The sequence below is a fragment of the Nicotiana tomentosiformis genome, chromosome 7 (genome assembly GCF_000390325.3).
Source record: "Nicotiana tomentosiformis chromosome 7, ASM39032v3, whole genome shotgun sequence".
Lineage (NCBI taxonomy): Eukaryota > Viridiplantae > Streptophyta > Magnoliopsida > Solanales > Solanaceae > Nicotiana > Nicotiana tomentosiformis.
The window spans coordinates 15054474-15073383 of NC_090818.1; the positions used below are offsets into that span (position 1 = coordinate 15054474).

General features: G+C 39.3%; 3 protein-coding genes across 3 annotated transcripts; all 3 read left to right on the forward strand.

Moving 5' to 3' along the window:
• Window positions 1–469: 469 nt before the first annotated feature.
• On the forward strand, window positions 470–1620 carry LOC117280489 (sesquiterpene synthase 15-like). The gene is made up of 3 exons (XM_070179825.1): window positions 470–626; window positions 724–972; window positions 1301–1620. The coding sequence occupies exons 1-3, from the start codon at window positions 525–527 to the stop codon at window positions 1589–1591; spliced, it is 642 nt and encodes a 213-aa protein (XP_070035926.1). The 5' UTR covers window positions 470–524; the 3' UTR covers window positions 1592–1620.
• Window positions 1621–16734: 15114 nt separating this feature from the next.
• On the forward strand, window positions 16735–17256 carry LOC138895277 (uncharacterized). Its single transcript, XM_070179952.1, has one exon. The coding sequence runs from the start codon at window positions 16735–16737 to the stop codon at window positions 17254–17256; it is 522 nt and encodes a 173-aa protein (XP_070036053.1).
• A 997-nt stretch (window positions 17257–18253) lies between these two features.
• Window positions 18254–18673, forward strand: LOC138895279 (uncharacterized mitochondrial protein AtMg00860-like). Its single transcript, XM_070179953.1, has one exon. The coding sequence runs from the start codon at window positions 18254–18256 to the stop codon at window positions 18671–18673; it is 420 nt and encodes a 139-aa protein (XP_070036054.1).
• The last annotated feature ends 237 nt before the right edge of the window (window positions 18674–18910 follow it).

An 18910-nucleotide genomic window follows, 5' to 3' on the forward strand; every position in this document is an offset into this window, starting at 1 on the left:
TGCGGATTTAATTCTTTTTCATGGGTCAAGCACATAATATTTTTTCCGATATTGAGTGTCAGTGAGATGAACTCACGATCTCTGACTGTTCTTATACCATATTGAAGTTTGTAACCATCTCGTCTAAAAGTTTGAACTGTTGTTAGAGTAAACACTTTTATTTACATAATTGTGTCTCAACAATAAATAATTTAGAGCACAAAGATATAAAAAAAAGTTATACTCTTTATTTACTCGCACAGGGAGCCAATGAATGGGAAAAGAAACAGCATGAACACCTAAGTGTTATGCTTCATTTCTATTGCTGATGATATCTATGATACCTATGGAACAATAGACGAACTAACTCTCCTAACAAATGCAATAGAAAGGTATTTCTTTTTTCTTTTCTTAACATTAACAACTTAGCTTTTATTTTCCCATGTAGTAATGTGTACGCTAAATAAGAAATTTCATGAAAAATCTTACCTATATTTAAATGTAGGTGCAACATTGACGATGTTTCAGAACAGTTACCGTCATATATGAAGCTTTATTACCTAGCTCTTCTAGATGTTTACATTGAAATTGAGAAAGAGTTGGCAAAGGAAAACAACTCATTTCAAGTTAAATATTCCATAGCTGAGGTAAATTAATTTGTAGCAAATAGTTATTTAGATAATCTACCGAATTAAATTTTTTATGAGAATTCACGAGTATGTGCTCTTAATTATATTCTTTCAGATGAAAAAGTTGATAAATGCATATTTTCAAGAGGCTAAATGGTATCATGGAAATAACGTCCCAACAATGGAACAGTATGTGAAAAATGGAATTCGATCTAGCAATACCCCATGTCTTGTGACTCTCTCTTGGTTAGGCATTGGAAATGAAGCAACGAAGGAGGCACACGACTGGCTTGCAAGTGAACCTCTAATTTTGGTTGCTTCTTCTATCATTGCTAGATTATCAAATGATATTGTATCACATGAGGTATATTATAATTACGAAATAAGTTTTGTAGCTTTTAGTTCAACACTGAATATTAACTAATACTACGCTTATTCCTTGTCGTACTTATGAGTTCAATATAAGTTATTGTGCGAGCTTAATATATAGTTGATCAAGGCCTTAAGAGGCAGATCCAGAAATTTCAATTGACTTAGGTTTCAACCGCTGAACCCATCACCTTGTTTGAATTATGGGGTCACACTTCAATATTTTCAGCAATTCTAATGGTTTTTGAACAAATAAGTTTAGACTAAAATTACGGGTTCATACCATTTTTTGTCTAATGCTTGTCGCTCTTATGGATATGCAGAGAGAGCAAGAAGGAGGAGATATATCAGGTGTCGAATGTTACATGAATGAATATGGCGTCACAAAGGAAAAAGCATACGTGGAGATTAGGAAAATAGTGGATAATAGTTGGAAGGATTTGAATCGAGAATGCCTAAAACATACAGTTGTACCTAGGGTTTTGCTCATGCCAGTGCTCAACCTTGCTAGGATGTCGGAGTTCTCATACAAAGATGAAGATTCTTATACTGTTTCCAAAAATGACTTGAGAGATATCATCTCTGAGGTGCTAGTTGATCCCATTACAATATGAAAACTTGAAAAGCAAAAACAAAAAGAAAATGGAATAAAAGAGAAAACACGTATTGTAATTCTCTAGAATGCTTATATTTTTATCAATTAGTTTGTTTCGGTTGAAAGGAGAATATGATATATATGTACTATATGTCATTATATTTGTAATAAAAGAAGTTCCTAATTTATTTGTGTCAATGATGTTTTATACTTCAATGCCACACAAGAGGGGGTGATTTGTGTGGTGTCCAATTTTTGCGTGCACTGATTATAGAAGGACCTAATTCTTCTAAGTGTTCCTTATACTACTGTTACAGAAATAGTAAATGCGGAAAGTAAAGAACACAAGTATTTTTACGTGGAAAACACCCGGCTCAAAAGGTAAAAAAACCCCGACCTACTACTTAGTAGGATTTTCCCCAACACTTCACTAAATTAATGAGCCAAAACAGCATTTACAAAACTCTTTGTAAACCTAAGGATTAACTCTAATCCCATTGTGGCAACCAACCTCTAACTGTTGCGACAACTAGCAACCAACCTCTAACTATTGCGACAACTTCAAGTTATCTCTAACTTGAATACTTAGAGTACCTAATATAATTGCTTCTAGATAAAGTTGAAAGGTACAATTTGAAAACACCTACAATAATTGAACTAGAATAAAAGACAGACGGTTGGAACTGGTTCTTCTATTTGGTTCATGTAGCTTCAGGTTCGCACACTTGAATCACACAAGAATTGTTTGCAAAATGCCTTGCTATTTTTCTCTCAACTCACGTTTAATCTTCAGCTTTTGTGCATACCTGTAGAATGAGAATATCCTGCAATTTATAGAGTAGAATAAGAAATAACTAGAGTTCTAATTCTACTCTTCCTTGGTGAAAGAGTTTTAGTTATCCACAACTTCTAATTCCTCCCTTATCTTGGATAGTGCTCTCTTTGAGTAAGGGGTCCTTCTCCTTATCAATTATGCAACCCTTTCGATCATGAGATATCAGATATAACAAGTTAAGTTTATCTCCTTCATGTGCATCCCTTATGCTCGAATTTGCCCGTGTCTGTGTACACAGGGGATGGACCTGGTTCAAGCCTGAGTTCCTTTGTCAATCTTCAAAACAAACTTCACTTGGGTCAACAAATTCTCCCCCCCCCCCCAAATGATGACAAACTTTATGCTTTTCATAAGCATAGGCCATGTTTCAATTCAGCTCAACATCAACAAAATGTTAGAACATTTTACCTTTTTAAAGTCACTTATCATCAAGGACCATGTTCATTAGGTTATAAACATCACAGTCCAAAGTAAAAGCACAACCTAATTCCCTTTTTTGGCATCATCGAAAAGTTGCATAATAATGTTAGATAACCAGATTTTAATTGAAATTACTCATCGCCACTGGGGCTACTTCAAATGTAATTATGGAGTCAAATATCATCGATTAATCTAAGGATATTAGCCATCTAAGAAATATCAACAAACAGTTAGAGCTAAAATATTAAATTTCATTGATTGATAAGATCTTACCACAAAGCATAAAAAGAAATAAAAACACTGTATCATGAGCAAAAGAAGCAAAAGAAATCCCGAACTAGGTCAGTGGTTGATCTACACTAGGCTAGGAGGCTTAAGGCTAGGAAGGACCAGGTTCTTGGTTTTTGACTTGGAGCAGTTTTAGCATATTCTAAAGAATGTCATCATTCTTCTTCTTTTATTTTGCCAGCTCAGATCTGAGAGCATCTCTCTCAGTCTCCACCTCTGCTAACCTCTTCTTCAGTCTATTAATCTCAACATCCTTAGCCCCACTTTCTTGCACCAAAGTTCGCACTTTGCTGTTCAGTGGTACCTTTTTGGATGAACCAGGTTCTTTAGGAGTGGTTTGGACTTCATAGTCACAAGCAGTTAGAGTGTTTGCCCCAAAATGATCCTTGTTTGTACCAAATTCCCATTTCTTTATGGATAGCTTGTAGTATGCAAGTACAGTTGTGAGAATAAAGCCATAGGGTATGGCGTGAGTTTTGTTGCCATTCAGAACCCTATCAAGAAGCTGGATGATGAATCCAGACTAATTGATTTGCCTCCCACTGTCCAAACATTCCATAAGGACCAGGTCCATGAATGTGGCAATGTGCCTCCTCTTCGTGGGGTGGATTCATCTCACTTTTGTAAATAGCCTTGGGCTCAAGCTCCTCTTCATTGCCACCAAACTTCTTAGTAATGGCAAGGGCAATAGGGAGATTCTCTAGACTTGGCCATTTGAGCTTCTTATAATCATTATACCCTTCACCAGGCACACCTAAAATCTCTCCCAGTCCTTTATCATCAAAAGTCATTGTCACCCCCTTTACCACACTGGTGACCCTACCATCTTTGATCTCACAGTTTGCAATGAACTCCACAATCTCAGTTCTGGCCAGCCTTCCATCCATCTGAAGGACTATGTCCTTCCAACCTTGCAATTGTAACTTCTCCAGCAGCAGTAACATACCTTCCTCCTCCAAGTCTCTAAGGAGTCTGCCTTTCAAGATAGTTCTCTTCCCAAAATTGACCATCTTGTCCTTCTCAGCATCAGATTCATCTTCTTCTTCTCCACTCCATTCCTCTTCCTCCACTATTTTTACTTTTCTTGGTTTCAATGCAGACCTGGTTCTTTTAGCTAAAGTGGATGGCTCCACAGACTTTGTTTTTGAAACAAACCTTTTTGAGGAAGTCTTGACTTTCTTTACCTTTTGAGTCACAACCTCCATTTCTTCTGTCTCCTCTTCATCCTAAAGAACCAGTTCTATCTCGTCAATTTCAACAACCTCAACATGCTCAATCACCTTTTTTTTTCTTTAGCAGCAGCTTTTCTTTTACTTTCTTCTAAGGCCTTTTCCAGTTCAGCCTCACTCTGCTTCTTCTGACTCCTTGTAGCTCTTCCTCTTGTAGGAGGAATCTCTACAGGATTAGAAGAGACAGCCTTTCTCTTCTTGTTTGCCCTGGCAGTGCCAGGAACTTTGACTCCTGAAATCCTTTTCTTTTTGGGATTCTAACTGCTATTCATCCTTTTTAGTAGATCTGCGAGGGTTTCCTGCTCAGATGGAATAGGTTCTTGAGCATTTTTTCCTAATCAGACCAACCCTTTAGCAGATTCTCCAGATCCACTTCCCCCTGTTTTTCTCACACTCTCTTCTTCTCCATCAGATTCCCTACTCCAAACTACTATAACACCTGATTCTTTAGTTAAACCAACATGAGTGGGTGAAGAATCAACCATTCCTTTTCCCATACCCCTCCCAACACTTCGAGTACCCTCAATCTTTTTCTTTTCTCTTTTTATTTTTACCACCAACCTTTCTAGACTCAGTAGTTTCAACACCCGCCATAGTTCCTACCAGAACAAACCTAGTCTCCATATTTGTAGCAACCTTAGAAATAATTTGAGGAGTAACTTTAGAGCTAGAAGTTACCTGCTCTGTTTCATAAGAAGCCGTTTCTTCCCCCTCAGTAGCATTCTTGAATGATTCATTAGATTTCTGGGGTTCTTTTTCTTGGGTTGTTCTTTACCCGCAACAACCTTGCGGTCAAGCATCTTGACTCTTATTTTCTTATAGATGGGCATGGTTGAAGGTGTGATAGATGGTGTGGGTTTGATTTCTCTGGGTGGTGATGAGGGATTCTCAGAAGGGTTTGCCATTTCTGTGTTTGGAAATTTTGGGAAAAATGGGCTTGTGTGTGTTTTGGAAGATGAGAGAAGAGAGAATTTATTGACGGCTTGAGAAGTGAGGAAGCAACTGAGGCCTAATCAATTTAAAGTGAAAGTGTTTGATTGGGTAACGACAGCCTTTGTAGAAGTCTAATCGAACTAAAATTTACTTTGAAAAGACGTTGAAGAGTGTCCCTAGAATCTAGGCACTTAATGTGGTTTGGACTCTGTTGAATGAAACAGGTCCATTTCATAACTGATAAGATCGAGGGGTTTAGGATTGAATGGGACTCTCCTCTTGATCGTATTCCAAATATAATTATTTTAAAATATGCAGAGTGGAGAATACGTACTGAGTAATCTTGATGAACCAGGTTTTTCACTGAAAAAGCTCGTGTGTAAGTCTGAATTTTCCAAGAAAATAGAGATAATATCATTAGAGATTTAACGAGTCATTTTATCACATGGCACAAGAGTATACTGATGAAAGTATGAGACTGAGCAAAATCTAATCGAATTATATACAAAAATTCACAATTTTTCTAACCAATTTTTGAGTTAGAACTGGTTCCCTTTAGGTGATCTTAATCATCTCTAATTCTAACATGTTCCTTTCAACGTGATATCTACTTAGAGATTTTGTAAAGATGTCAACTATTTGCTTGTCAGTAGAACAGAATTCCACAGTTATCAAACCTTTTTCATAATTGTCCCTTAAAAAGTGATGCCTAACATTTATGTGCTTCGTTCTCTTGTGATGAACCGGGTTCTTGGCCATACTAATTGCACTAGTGTTATCACAGAATATGGGGATACAACCTACATCAATTCAAAAATCCATTAATTGTTGTTTGATCCATAACAATTGAGAAGAACATGAGGCAACAACAACATACCCACCTTCAGCAGTAGATAAGGCAACATAATTTTTCTTTTTGGTGGCCCAAGACACAAGACACGAGCCAAGAAAATATGCCAAACCTGAAGTGCTCTTTCTGTCCACAAGAAAACCTACATAATTAGCATCAGCATATCCCACTAGATTGAAATTACTACCTTTTGGATACCATAGACAAAGGTCAGTGGTGCCTTTTAGGTATCTCAAGATCCTCTTGACAGCAGTCAAGTGAGACTCCTTTGGATTTGCCTGAAATCTAGCACAAAGGACCACACTGAAAACAATGTCAGGTCTGCTAGCAGTGAGATACAATAAAAAGCCAAGCATTCCCCTATACAAATTCTGATCAACAGATAAACCTGGTTCATCTACATCTAATTTTGTGCATGTTGCAATAAGAGTGTCAATTTCTTTGGAATCTTCCATTTTAAACCTTTTAAGCAACTCTTTCACATATATATGCTGATGGATCATAGTTCCATTTGAATTTTGTTTAATTTATAATCCTAAAAAGAAATTAAGCTCACCCATCATACTCATTTCAAATTCACTCCCCATTAGTTAAGCAAAGTTTTTACTTAACTTATCAGCCGTTGCTCCAAAATTTATATCATCACCATATATCTGAACTACCAAGAGACTTTACCCTTTTCTTTCAAGAATAATGTATTGTTAATTTTACCTCTCTAGTAGCCATGCTCAAGATTTTTTTTAATAATCTTTCATACCATGGTCTTGGAGCTTGCTTTAGCCCATGAAGTGCTCTGTCAAGCTCGTACACATGATTAGGACATTCCTTATTTTCAAAGCCCGAAGGTTGCCTAACAAACACTTCTTCCTTTAGATAGCCATTGAGGAAGTCACTCTTGACATCCATCTGATGGAGAGTGAATTCTATGTAAGCAGCAAAGGCTATAAGGAGTCTAATTGCTTCCAATCTTGTAACAGGAGCAAAGGTCTCATCATAGTCTATGCCCTCCCCTTGACTATATCCTTGAATCACCAATCTTGCTTTGTTTCTTGTAACTGTTCCATCTTCATCAAGTTTGTTTCTGAAGACCCATTTTTTGCCAATCACTAAGTCCTTGGAGACTAGTTTATTGAGTTGACTTAGACTAGCATGTTCAAGTCTCTTGTGTCAAAGGAGGGGATCATTATCCAACACACTTAAGCAAGTGAGTTCATTTTCTGAAAGGGTGGACAGATCTACAACATATATGTTGTTCACTCTTTTTCCCTGTAAAAAAATCTTGTCAATGGTAAGATTAATCACAAAACATTTGGTAGAGGTGAATGCTACCATGTTACCTCTATCACACAATTGTGATACACTTCTTAGACTGTACTTCAGTCCATCTATCAAGTAGACGTTCTCAATAGAGTGAGAATCAGTCTTACCTACCTTTCCAACCCCAATGATCTCACCTTTCTTCCCATTTCCAAAGGAGACATTACCTCCTTTAAGGTCCTCAAGTGAAAGGAACAGGTTCTTGTTTCCTGTCATATGCTTTGAGCAGCCACTATCCATGTATCATATTTGACTGATCCCCTTCACTTGGACCTGCAAAAGGAAATTAGAGGTTAGTCTTAGGAACCCAAACTAGTTTGGGTCCCTTTCTATAGGCAAAAGGATGAATCAAATTCTTTTTAGCCCAACTTGGTAGCCTATTCTTCCCTTGAACAAATTCTTTGTTCTTTTGACTTGCCTTTTCTTTTGCAGTGCATTCACTTTTATAGTGACCTATTTTACCACAGTGTGTGCAAATCTTGTTCTCAGAAAGTGTGAGGTACTTGCTTTTGTGATCCCATTAAGGTGCCAGATTCCCAAAGCCAAGTCTTCTTCTGTTGCTACTATGGTATTCCTGTAGCATGAAAGTGCATCGGAGGACCTGTTCCATTTACAAATTCTGTCTAGCTCATGATTGACCTTTCTTAGATCCTCCTTTAGGATTCTCACTAGCTCATCCCTTTAATACAACTTATCTTTCATTTTTCCTATATTTGCTTCTAGAGTGAGTTGTGTGTGATTAATTGTCTTTTTACCTGTTCCTAATTTCAGTTTTAGATTTTCAGATCTATGTTCTAGAATAGTTGGGTCAAGTGCATGAACCTGGTACTTCAATACAGTATTTTCACTTACAGTCTCACTAGCCGTAAGTTTCAGGTTTTTGCACTTAGCCTTCAAAATTACACATTCTTTAGACAATTGTTCTTTTTCATTGTTTACATCCTCAGATTCATCAATTAGTTCTAGAAGTAACTTAGATAACCTTTCTTTAGACAATAATTTAATCTTGTCTTTGAAATGAATTACACTTACCTCAGTTACTTCATCATATTCTCCAATGGCCATAAGTGCTTGTTCATCCCCATCATCATCTGAGCTTTCATCTGATATTTCTCCCCAAGAAGCCACCATAGCCTTGGTTGATCCTTTGCTTTTCTTGGGTTGAACCTGTTCCTTCTTCCTGTTCCTTCGTTCAGCTCTTTCCTTCTTCCATTCAATTTCCCATTGAAGACAGTTCTTGATGTGGTGATCAGTCTTTCCAAACTTGTAGCATCCATCATTGGTTTGCTTCTCAGGAACTTTTGACTTACTATAGCTTCCACTTCTTAAAAACCTTTTCCTCTCCTCAGGTACTTTTTGAAGTCCTTGGTGATCATAGCCATTTCGTCATCATCCAGATCAAAACCTTTAGTGATTCTGAGTGCCAAACTCCTTTCATTCTTAGGTACATCCATTTTCATGTTTTGTCTCCTAAGTTCATAGGCAGTAAGATTTTCAATTAATTCATCCAGGGGAGAGTGGCAATGTTCTTTGATTCCTGAATGACAATGATTTTAATTTCCCAAGTAATAGGTAGGACCCTTGTCAATATCTTCTCGACTCTATATTCTTCAGGAATAATCCTTCCAAGAGATTTTAGTTCATTTGTCAATGTAGTGAACCTTGTGTATATCTTTTGAATGGTTTCTCCTTCCTTCATAGTAAAGTTCTCATATTGAGAATACAGTAAAGTTTCTCTGGATCTCTTCACCTGAGGTGTTCCTTCATTAGCCACTTGCAGAGTATCCTAGATTTCCTTAGCAGCGGTACAACTTTGGATTCTGATGTACTCATCTGGACCAAGTCCACAAACAACCCAGTCCTTGGCATTAGCGTTCTTCTCCCATTTCTTCAAGTCCTCAGCAGTGCAATCAGCTCTTGTCTTTGGCACCTCTACTCCTTCGGCATTTCTCTTCAAGGTAGCCAGTGGACTATTGGTGACAATGTCCCATAGCTCATAGTCCTCTCATATAATGTGATCTTTCATCCTGTTTTTTCACCAAGAGCAGTACTGGCCATTAAAGAGTGGTGGCCTAGCAGTGGATTGCCCTTTCCAGTTTTCAGGTGGTGCACTCATCTTGATCTTCTCCTCAGGTGTTAGCCTCTTCAAGGATAACCCGCTCTAATACCAATTGATGTTTTATTCTTCAATACCACACAAGAGGGGGTGATTTGTGTGGTGTCCAATTTTCGCGTGCACTGATTATAGAAGGACCTGGTTCTTCTAAGTATTCCTTATACTACTGTTGCGAAAATAGTAAATGCGGAAAGAAAAGAACACAAGTATTTTTACGTGAAAACTACTCGGCTCAAAAGGTGAACCTACTCAGTAGAATTTTTCCCAATACTTCACTAAATCAATGAGCCAAAACAGCATTTACAAAACTCTTTGTAAACCTAAGGATTAACTCTAATCCCGTTGTGGCAACCAGCTTCTAACTATTGCGACAACTTCAAGTTAACTCTAACTTGAATACTCAGAGTACCTAATACAATTGCTTCTAGATAACTCTAGAAGGTACAACTTGAAAACACCTACTACAATTGAACTAGAATAAAAGACAGATGTTTCGAACTGGTTCTTCTATTTGGTTCATGTAGCTTCAGGTTCGCATACTTGAATCACACAAGAATTGTTTGCAAAATTCCTTGCTATTTTTCTCTCAACTCACGTTTAATCTTCAGCTTTTGTGCGTACCTGTAGAATGAGAACATCCTGCAATTTATAGAGTTGAATAAGAAATAACTAGAGTTCTAATGCTACTCTTTCTTGGTGGAAGAGTTCTAGTTATCCACAACTTCTAACTCCTCCCTTATCTTGGATAGTGTTCTCTTTGAGTAAGGAGTCCTTCTCCTTATTGATTATGCAACCTTTTCGATCAGGAGATATCAGATATAACAAGTTAATCTTATCTCCTTCACGTGCATCCCTTATGCTCGAATCTGCCTGTGTCTGTGTACACAGGGGATGGACCTGGTTTATGCCCGAGTTCCTTTGTCAATCTTCAAAACAAACTTCACTTGGGCCAACACTCAACTACTTCAATGGCAAACAGAGGAGGAACTTTGCTACTTCCAGGGTAAACACAGGAGAATGCTTAAAGTTGGGATAAGCTAAATGTATTAGAATGAATATCATTTGGTTTCGTGTAGTTTGTTTAGTCATTGATGTTGAACTCTTTTTTTATTCAAACATCTTATCAATTTTGGACTTTGTACTGTTTTACTAATTTTTATGCTTTTAGTTTTTTTTTGTGAAGGGGAGGGTGGGGAACTTGCTATAATACTAAAATTAATCCAAAAGTATCCATGAAATCTATTATATAGAAATAAGAAGATGGGCGACCAAGGGCATATTAGACATTTCATACATTTTATAAATATCTCTTTTAAACCTAAAAGGAATTGACATGTACCCATGCTCTAATATCGTCTACAGCTTTCTCGATCTTCGACCTTGTCTGGGTTTTAGCTGGATCTCTCTCTCTTTCTCCGCCATCTTTTTATTCTCCTTATTGTATTGCAAACCTAAGTCACCTATGGTGGGTCGTTCAGTGGTGTTCTCTGGAAGGTATGGAGATTCAAATATTCAAGTATTGTTTTCCAGCTTTCATGATATTTTATATTGTCCTTTATATATATACATGCTTCTCCCCTTATGGCAATATAGTTTATCTTGGTACTTGGTGTTCTTGTAGATTCTTTGCCGCCACTCTTGCTTGGGGATTTAGGTTGTTTTATTGCTTCTGAGTCTTTCTAAGTTCAAGTCTTCATTTACGGTTTTGATTCGGATGACAGAGCCAGTAGTAAAATAAATAAGGCTATTTTTTTGGCCTAATTATCTAATAGTAAGATAGATGATTCTGTTTTAAGGAGTGTTTGCTACCTAAATTATCTTGTTGACATTTTTCCCGGAGAGAAGTTATCATGGCCCAAACTAACCCTTTCGTGATGGCGCCTATTGTGGAACAAGGCAAGCCGACTCATTTCCAAAACAACCGATATTTTTATTTCAAAGAAAATTTCAGGGCTATTTAACATAAAAACCTTCGTAAAGGAGTTCAAATCAAAACAAAAGTGCGGAAAAGAAAAGCCCGACATCGGGGTGTCACTAGTCATGAGCATCTACTATAATTTGTCTGACTATATCGAGATTAATATTGTTTGGAAAATAGCTAATTACAACTAAAGGAAGATAAGAGTGAGAAGATAAGGGATGCGATCTCCAGACAACTACCTTGTTATCCCCGAGAAAATCTACAACCGGAATAGTGAACAGCCACTACCGTGTCCAGCTACACCTGGATCTGCACACAAGGTGTAGGGAGTAACGTGAGTACGCCAACTCAGTAAGTAACAACAGTAAATAAAGACTGAGCAATAGTGACGAGCAATTAAGCATGTAAAGTTCATATCATGAAATCTCGGTAAAATACAACATGCTTTAAAAATCAGCATTTAAATCAAATCATCTCGTTTAAACCCAATTCCAGTTAAAATCATTTAAAGATGTTTTTCAACAGTTTTTCAAACAAAAGCTCAATGCAAAGGTGAACAAAAATGATGAAATCATAGCCCCTCGGGCAACATCACTCGTATACAGCCCCTCGGGCAAACCTCACAATCACTCAAGCCTCTCGGGCATACCTCACAATTACTCATGCCTCTCGGGCATACCTCACAATCACTCATGCCTCCCAGTCACTCAGCACTCGGCACTCGCACTCAGTAGGTACCTGCGCTCACTGGGGGTGTGTACAGACTCCGGAGGGGCTCCTTCAGCCCAAGCGCTATATCAAGCCAAATCATGTCATAAACCACTCAGGCCCTTGGCCTATATCAAACATGCTGCGCGCATGCAACCCGGTCCCATAAATATCCTCACAAATCAAGCCCTCGGCATCATAAACCTCTCAAGCCACTCGGGCTCTCAGTAAAAAAATAGGGTACTCAGCCTAAAACAACATTTATATGCATCAAAATAGAGTAATAAAATTGAGTTATGCAGTAAACAGGTATAACCATGACTGAGTATAGATTTTCAATCGAAAACAGTGAGAGGATAACCCTAAGGGTCCAAACAGCACTGACACAAGGCCCAAACATGGCATTCCGCCCAATTTACAGAAACTCATTTCTAAAACTCATAAGTATCATATAGTTTCAACAAAATATGCAACTTTACAGTTGCTACGGGATGGACCAAGTCACAATCCCCAACGGTGCATGCCCACACGTCCGTCACCTAGCATGTGCGTCACCTCAAAATAGTAAAATGATAAGAAATCCGAGGTTTCATACCCTCAGGACTAGATTTACCATCGTTTCTTACCTCAAACCGATCAAATCAATACTCCGTGATGCTCTTGCCCCTCGATTCGGCCTTTAAATTCTCCGAATCTATTCACAATCAGTACAATACCATCAATTTATGCTAAAGGAATGAATTTCACAAGAAAAACTATCAAATTAGCCCAAAATCCCGAAATCGGCTTAAACCCGGCCCCCGAGCCCACGTCTCGAAATCCGACAAAATTTATAAAACGAGAAAGCTCATCCACTCACGAGTTTAACCATACCAAATTCATCAAAATATGACCTCATTTGGTCCCTCAAATCCTTAAATCAAACTCTCCAAAATACCAAGCCCTAACCCCTCAATTTCACCCCTAATTTTTACTAATTACATGATTAAACAATGGAAAATCACCATATATACGAGTAATAGGGCTCAATCAACTTACCTCACTGATATCCCCTTGAATCCCTCTTCAAAATCACTCCCAAACGCTTCAAAACCGACTGAAAATGGTGAAGAATGAACCAAAATTCGCGAAGTCTCCTTTATACTTTCTGCCCAGGCCTTTCGCACCTGCGGCCAAATTTCCGCACCTGCGGTCTGATAAGTAGGGATTTTAACCTATTATTTGCTCTCTATTATTTGTGTTTAGTGCCAAAAATGCGTGCTTTCTTGAGAGGATTGTTCAAAATGAGCCAAAGGAGTCATAATCAACTCATAAAGAAGTCAAAACTGGAACACAATTTGTGCGGTCGCGAAAGCTACAATGCGGTCGCAAGCACTATTTCGAGGTCCGCGAAAGGAAGATTCAGAGAGATGGATTTTTGGTCTAAAATATGAGTGCTGAACGCGTCAGAAAGGTGCGGCCGCAAAAATACCTGCACAGCCGCGATTGGAATTACGCGGACCGTGGTTGTTGAGGTTCAGAGAGCTTACATTTTAAGCAAAAATAAGAAGTGTTGTCCGCGTCAAGATTATGCGGCTGCTGAAGTATCCTACGCGACCGCGATGGAAATTATGCGGTCCGCGAAACCAAGCTCAACCCAGACCCAGAAGTGAAGAACGCGGACCGCGATCAGAATTACGCGGCCACATAACCTCCGCATGGGTATTTTTTTCAAAAATTTCAGCGTAGTATAAATAGAACTTTTTATCATTTTTAGGTTATGCTGTGTATTTTCTGAGCACGTGAAACGGGTGAAAATTCCCTTTTGGGCAATTTTGTATTAGATTCACCTTTTAACATTAGGATTTCATCTTTTAATCTAGTATTATGAATTTTATCTTCTTTTCATCTTTGATTTATGCTATTTCTATGAGTAGCTAGACCCATAGCTAGGGTTGTGACCCAACCGTAGGGTGGGTATTTAATGGGTACTAAATTTTAGGGCTTGAATGTTTATGGGTTAGTGATATTTAGCCTAGTTCTTGCTAGAATTGTAGAATTAGTGGTTGCAAACACTGATTCATGCCCTTATGACTTAGTCTCTTCTTGAGAAAGATGGACTAAGTCTAGGAAAACTAGGCTAACAACGAATTGGGGTGAACTCAAGAAATTGATAGCCCCAATTAGAGGGTTAAACCTAGAGATAGTAATACTCGACTTGAGCTAATATCACGTGACTTGCATGAATACCCATTTGGACTTGAGAAAGCCAAATTGGAAAAAATCACTCAAACTATCGAGAGGTATAGAGTGAGTACTTGGGCGAGATAGATGTATCACGACCCTAAATTAATCAAGCTTGGCCTAGATTCTTACTACCTGTTAGATGTCTACCCAGGCGGAAGTCACTACCCTAGTACTTTTAAACACTTGAAAACCAACAAAAATAAGATTGTACTTAACTTTAATCATTTGCATACAATCGAATAGAATTTGAAGTAGAATCAGAACCAAAATGTGTGGAAGTGTAATTAGGAACAAAACACGCATCTAGACTTATATATAAACACGCATCTAGACTTTTAACGAGGTCCTCGGACATATTCCTCAGGGGAGGAGGTAGATGAAAATGAAGTGGATGGGGTTCATCTTGAACCTCAAGTACAAAGAAGAGGCCGCCTGCCTCATGACAACGTTCCAAACCCTCCCCCACATCCTCCAAGGATAGCACACCGGGTGTTGCCCAATGAAGGCTACACAAGTGCAATTGTCCCGCCCCGGATTTGGGCGGGAAATTTTCAAATAACCAATGTCATGCCTGCTCTATTGGAACAAAGGGCTTTCTTCATCGGATCTCCACATCAGAACGCATATAAGCATCTCAAAGGTTTTGTAGACACATGTTGGGGGAGCAAGGAGACGAATGTATCTGAGGACGCTTTGAGGTTAAGGCTTTTCCCTTTATCACTTAGAGGGAAGGCTTTGGATTGGCTTGAGAGGCTACCCAACCATTCCATCACCACTTGGGATGAGTTGGCCGAGAAATTCATAGCAAAGTTCTTTTCTCCGGGACATATGGCAACATTGAGAGATGAAATCCTTGCTTTTAAACAAGATCCAAATGAACCGTTACATGAGATTTGGGAACGGTACCGGACAATGGTCAAAGAATGCCCCAACAATGATATGACTGAAGCAATGATCCAGCAAACCTTTTATAGGGGTATCATCACAACTAACCAGTGTGTGGTGAATCAGCTCTCAGGGGGTAACTTCATGAACACGCCATATTCAGAAGCATGTGAAATATTAGATGAGATGGAGGACACCTCCTCAGCTTGGCAAAGTCGGGCCAACGTTCCTCAGGGTGACCCTACTGTTATCCACCTTCACAAGGAACTTCATGATCACGGATAAGCCATAGCAGAGTTGACAACTACCATGAATCGGTTAGCCAAGGCACAACTTTAGAAGGTTCAGGGGCCAAAGCAAGTAAATGCCATGGAAGGAGTGAATGTAATGGTTAACAAGAGGAGACAAAGAGGTTAATAAGTTCAACACAATCAGGATCAATTTGAGCAAAGTGGTAGTGGGTACAACCAAGATGACTCTTATGACGATCAAAGTGAAGAGGTTCAATATGTGAACAATTACCAAGGTCAACGGAGCAATGCTCCAAATCAATAACAATGGAGATCATAGGGAAACAATCAAAATTGGGGCAACAAAGGCCAACGGAATTGGAATAGTGGCAACAACAACAATCCGAACAATTGGGGGAACGATAATCAAAATTGGGGGAATCAAGGAAATAACCAAGGCAATTAAGGTGGCAACAATAATAGTAATTGGGGAGGCAATGGAAACCAAGGGGGTTGGAACAACAATATTCAAGAGAACCGGGGGTTGGGCCTTCAAAGGCCCCCGATGTATCAACAACCCAACAACTTACCTCCACATCGGTCACAAGGGAAAAGTTCTTCCAACAATGAGATGGGATAGATAGAAAGTATGTTCAAGAAAATGATGGAAAGAAACGCCGACTCCGATGCCCAAATAGCCTCCCACAACACTTCTATACGCAACTTGAAAGTTCAAATGGGTCAAGTTTCTCAAGCCTTGAATACTCGTCCTAAGGGGGCACTACCAAGTGATACAGTAGTAAACTCGAAGGGTGGAAACAATATGGGCCATGCTATGGCGGTGACTACAAAAAGTAGTAGAGGTGGAGTTGCTAATACCTCCAATACAAGAAATATCGTGAATGATGATATGGTTTTGCAAGAAGAGGATGAGCCAAGAAATAATGAGAATGTGAATGATGAAGTGAGTATAGACATTGATGAAAAAGCGGAGGAGACACAAGATGATGTGAACCCGTCTAGGGAACACGTGATAGACATACCGGATCCAGAAGTACCCAAAGCCAAGGCTCCTTTGCCAAGGCCTCCTCCACCATATCCTCAAAGGCTCGCAAAGCAAAACAACAAGAACAAATTCAAGAAATTCATTGATATGATGAAAAGTTTGTCCATAAATGTGCCTTTGGTTGAAGCTCTATAACAAATGTCGGCATATGCCAAGTTCATGCAGGACTTGGTAATGAAGAAGAGGTCAATGAACTGTGAGACGATCAAAATGACACATCAAGTGAGTGCCATTGTGCATTCCATGGCTCCAAAGCTAGAAGATCCTGGTACCTTTACAATTCCATGCACTATTGGCAGTGCCGATTTAGCAAAAGCCTTGTGTGATTTGGGAGAGAGCATTAATTTGATGCCCTATTCTGTGTTCAAGACATTGGGGATTGGGAAACCAAGACCTACTTCCATGAGGTTACAAATGGCGGACCGAACAATGAAGAAGCCATTGGGGATAATTGATGATGTACTAGTTCGGGTCGACAAGTTCATACTTCCCGCAGATTTTGTGATACTCAACTATGAGGTTGACTATGAGGTACCAATCATATTGGGGAGACCCTTTCTAGCTACATGGAAGGCTTTAATTAATGTGGAAGATGGGGAGCTCACCTTCCGGGTGGGTGATGAAAAGGTTGTGTTCCACGTGTGCAAGTCAATGAGGTAGCCTAATAGCAACGAAGTATGTTTGTTTATGGATCTTGTGACTGAGGTGATTGTTAATGACACACGTGCTATGATTAATGTAGAAGACCCTTTGGAAGCTGTGTTGTTGAATCATGATGAGGATGAGAACGAAGGCTTGGTAAAATGTGCAAATGCTTTGCAAGGAATGGGATCCTACACATATGGACCCCGAAAACTTTCCTTGGACCTTGAGAACTGGAAGACTCCACCAATAAAGCCCTCAATCGAGGAGCCACCCACATTGGAGTTGAAGCCCTTGCCTTCACACCTCAAGTATGAGTTCTTAGGCCCTTGTTCCATATTACCCGTTATACTTTTTTCGTGCTTAACTAACGTGCAGATAGATTCCACCCTTGCGGTTCTTCAAAGAAGGAAGAAGGAAATAGGTTGGACATTGGCGAATATCGGGGTATAAGCCCTATATTTTGCATGCACAAAATCATATTGGAAGAAGATGCCAAACCCTCCGTGGAACATCAAAGGAGGTTGAACGAGGCCATGCAAGAGGTAGTCAAGAAAGAGATCATCAAGTGGCTAGATGCAGGGGTTGTGTACCCCATTTCTGATAGTTCATGGACTTCGCCGGTACAATGTGTCCCAAAGAAGGGGGCATGACTGTGATCACAAATGCTAGAAAAGATTTGATCCCCACAAGAACTCTCACCAGTTGGAGGGTATGCATGGATTATAGGAAGCTGAACAAAGTGACCCAGAAAGACCATTTTGCATTGCCATTTCTTGACCAAATGTTGGATAGACTTACCGGACGTGCTTATTATTGCTTTTTGGATGGGTATTCCGGATATAACCAGATTCTCATTACGACTGAAGACCAAGAGAAAACCACCTTCACTTGTCCGTATGGCATATTTCCATTCTCAAGGATGCCGTTTGGTTTGTGTAATGCACCGGCTACTTTTCAGCATTGTATGATGGCAATATTTACGGATATGGTAGAGGACTTCCTCTAGGTGTTCATGGATGATTTCAGTGTTGTAGGGGATTCCTTTGAAGAATGCTTGTATAATCTTGATAAAGTGTTGGCCCGATGTGAAGAGACCAACTTAGTGCTTAATTGGGAGAAGTGCCACTTTATGGTCGAGGAGGGCATTGTCCTTGGCCATAAGATCTCCAAGAATGGTATTGAAGTGGACAAAGCAAAAATTGAAGTGATATCAAAATTCTCTCCTCCGAATTCCGTCAAGGGAGTGAGGAGCTTTCTTGGTCACGCGGGGTTTTACCGTAGGTTCATCAAGGATTTCTCAAAAGTGGTGAACCCCTTGTGCAAGTTGTTGGAAAATGATGCCAGTTTTGTGTTCAATGATGATTGCATGAAAGCTTTTAAGCTACTCAAGTATAGGTTGACTACCACTCCCATCATTATCGCACCCAATTGAAGCTTACCATTTGAGCTCATGTGCGATGCTAGCGATGTTGCGGTAGGAGCGGTATTGGGGCAAAGGATCAACAAGATATTTCATCCGGTTTATTATGTAATCAAAACAATGAACGATGCCCAAGTCAACTATACGGTGACCGAGAAAGAGCTATTAGCCATTTTCTTCGTCATGGAAAAGTTCTGCCCGTACCTCATGGGTACCAAAAGTGATTATGCACTCCTATCATGTGGCCCT

Excerpts from the sequence above, each read along its gene's own strand:
- LOC117280489 (XM_070179825.1), top strand. The coding sequence starts at position 525 with ATGAAGCTTTATTACCTAGCTCTTCTAGATGTTTACATTGAAATTGAG. Across the intron at positions 627-723 it reads TTAAATATTCCATAGCTGAG|ATGAAAAAGTTGATAAATGC; the intron begins GTAAATTAATTT and ends ATATTCTTTCAG. Across the intron at positions 973-1,300 it reads ATGATATTGTATCACATGAG|AGAGAGCAAGAAGGAGGAGA; the intron begins GTATATTATAAT and ends ATGGATATGCAG.
- LOC138895277 (XM_070179952.1), top strand. The coding sequence starts at position 16,735 with ATGTCGGCATATGCCAAGTTCATGCAGGACTTGGTAATGAAGAAGAGG.
- LOC138895279 (XM_070179953.1), top strand. The coding sequence starts at position 18,254 with ATGGATGATTTCAGTGTTGTAGGGGATTCCTTTGAAGAATGCTTGTAT.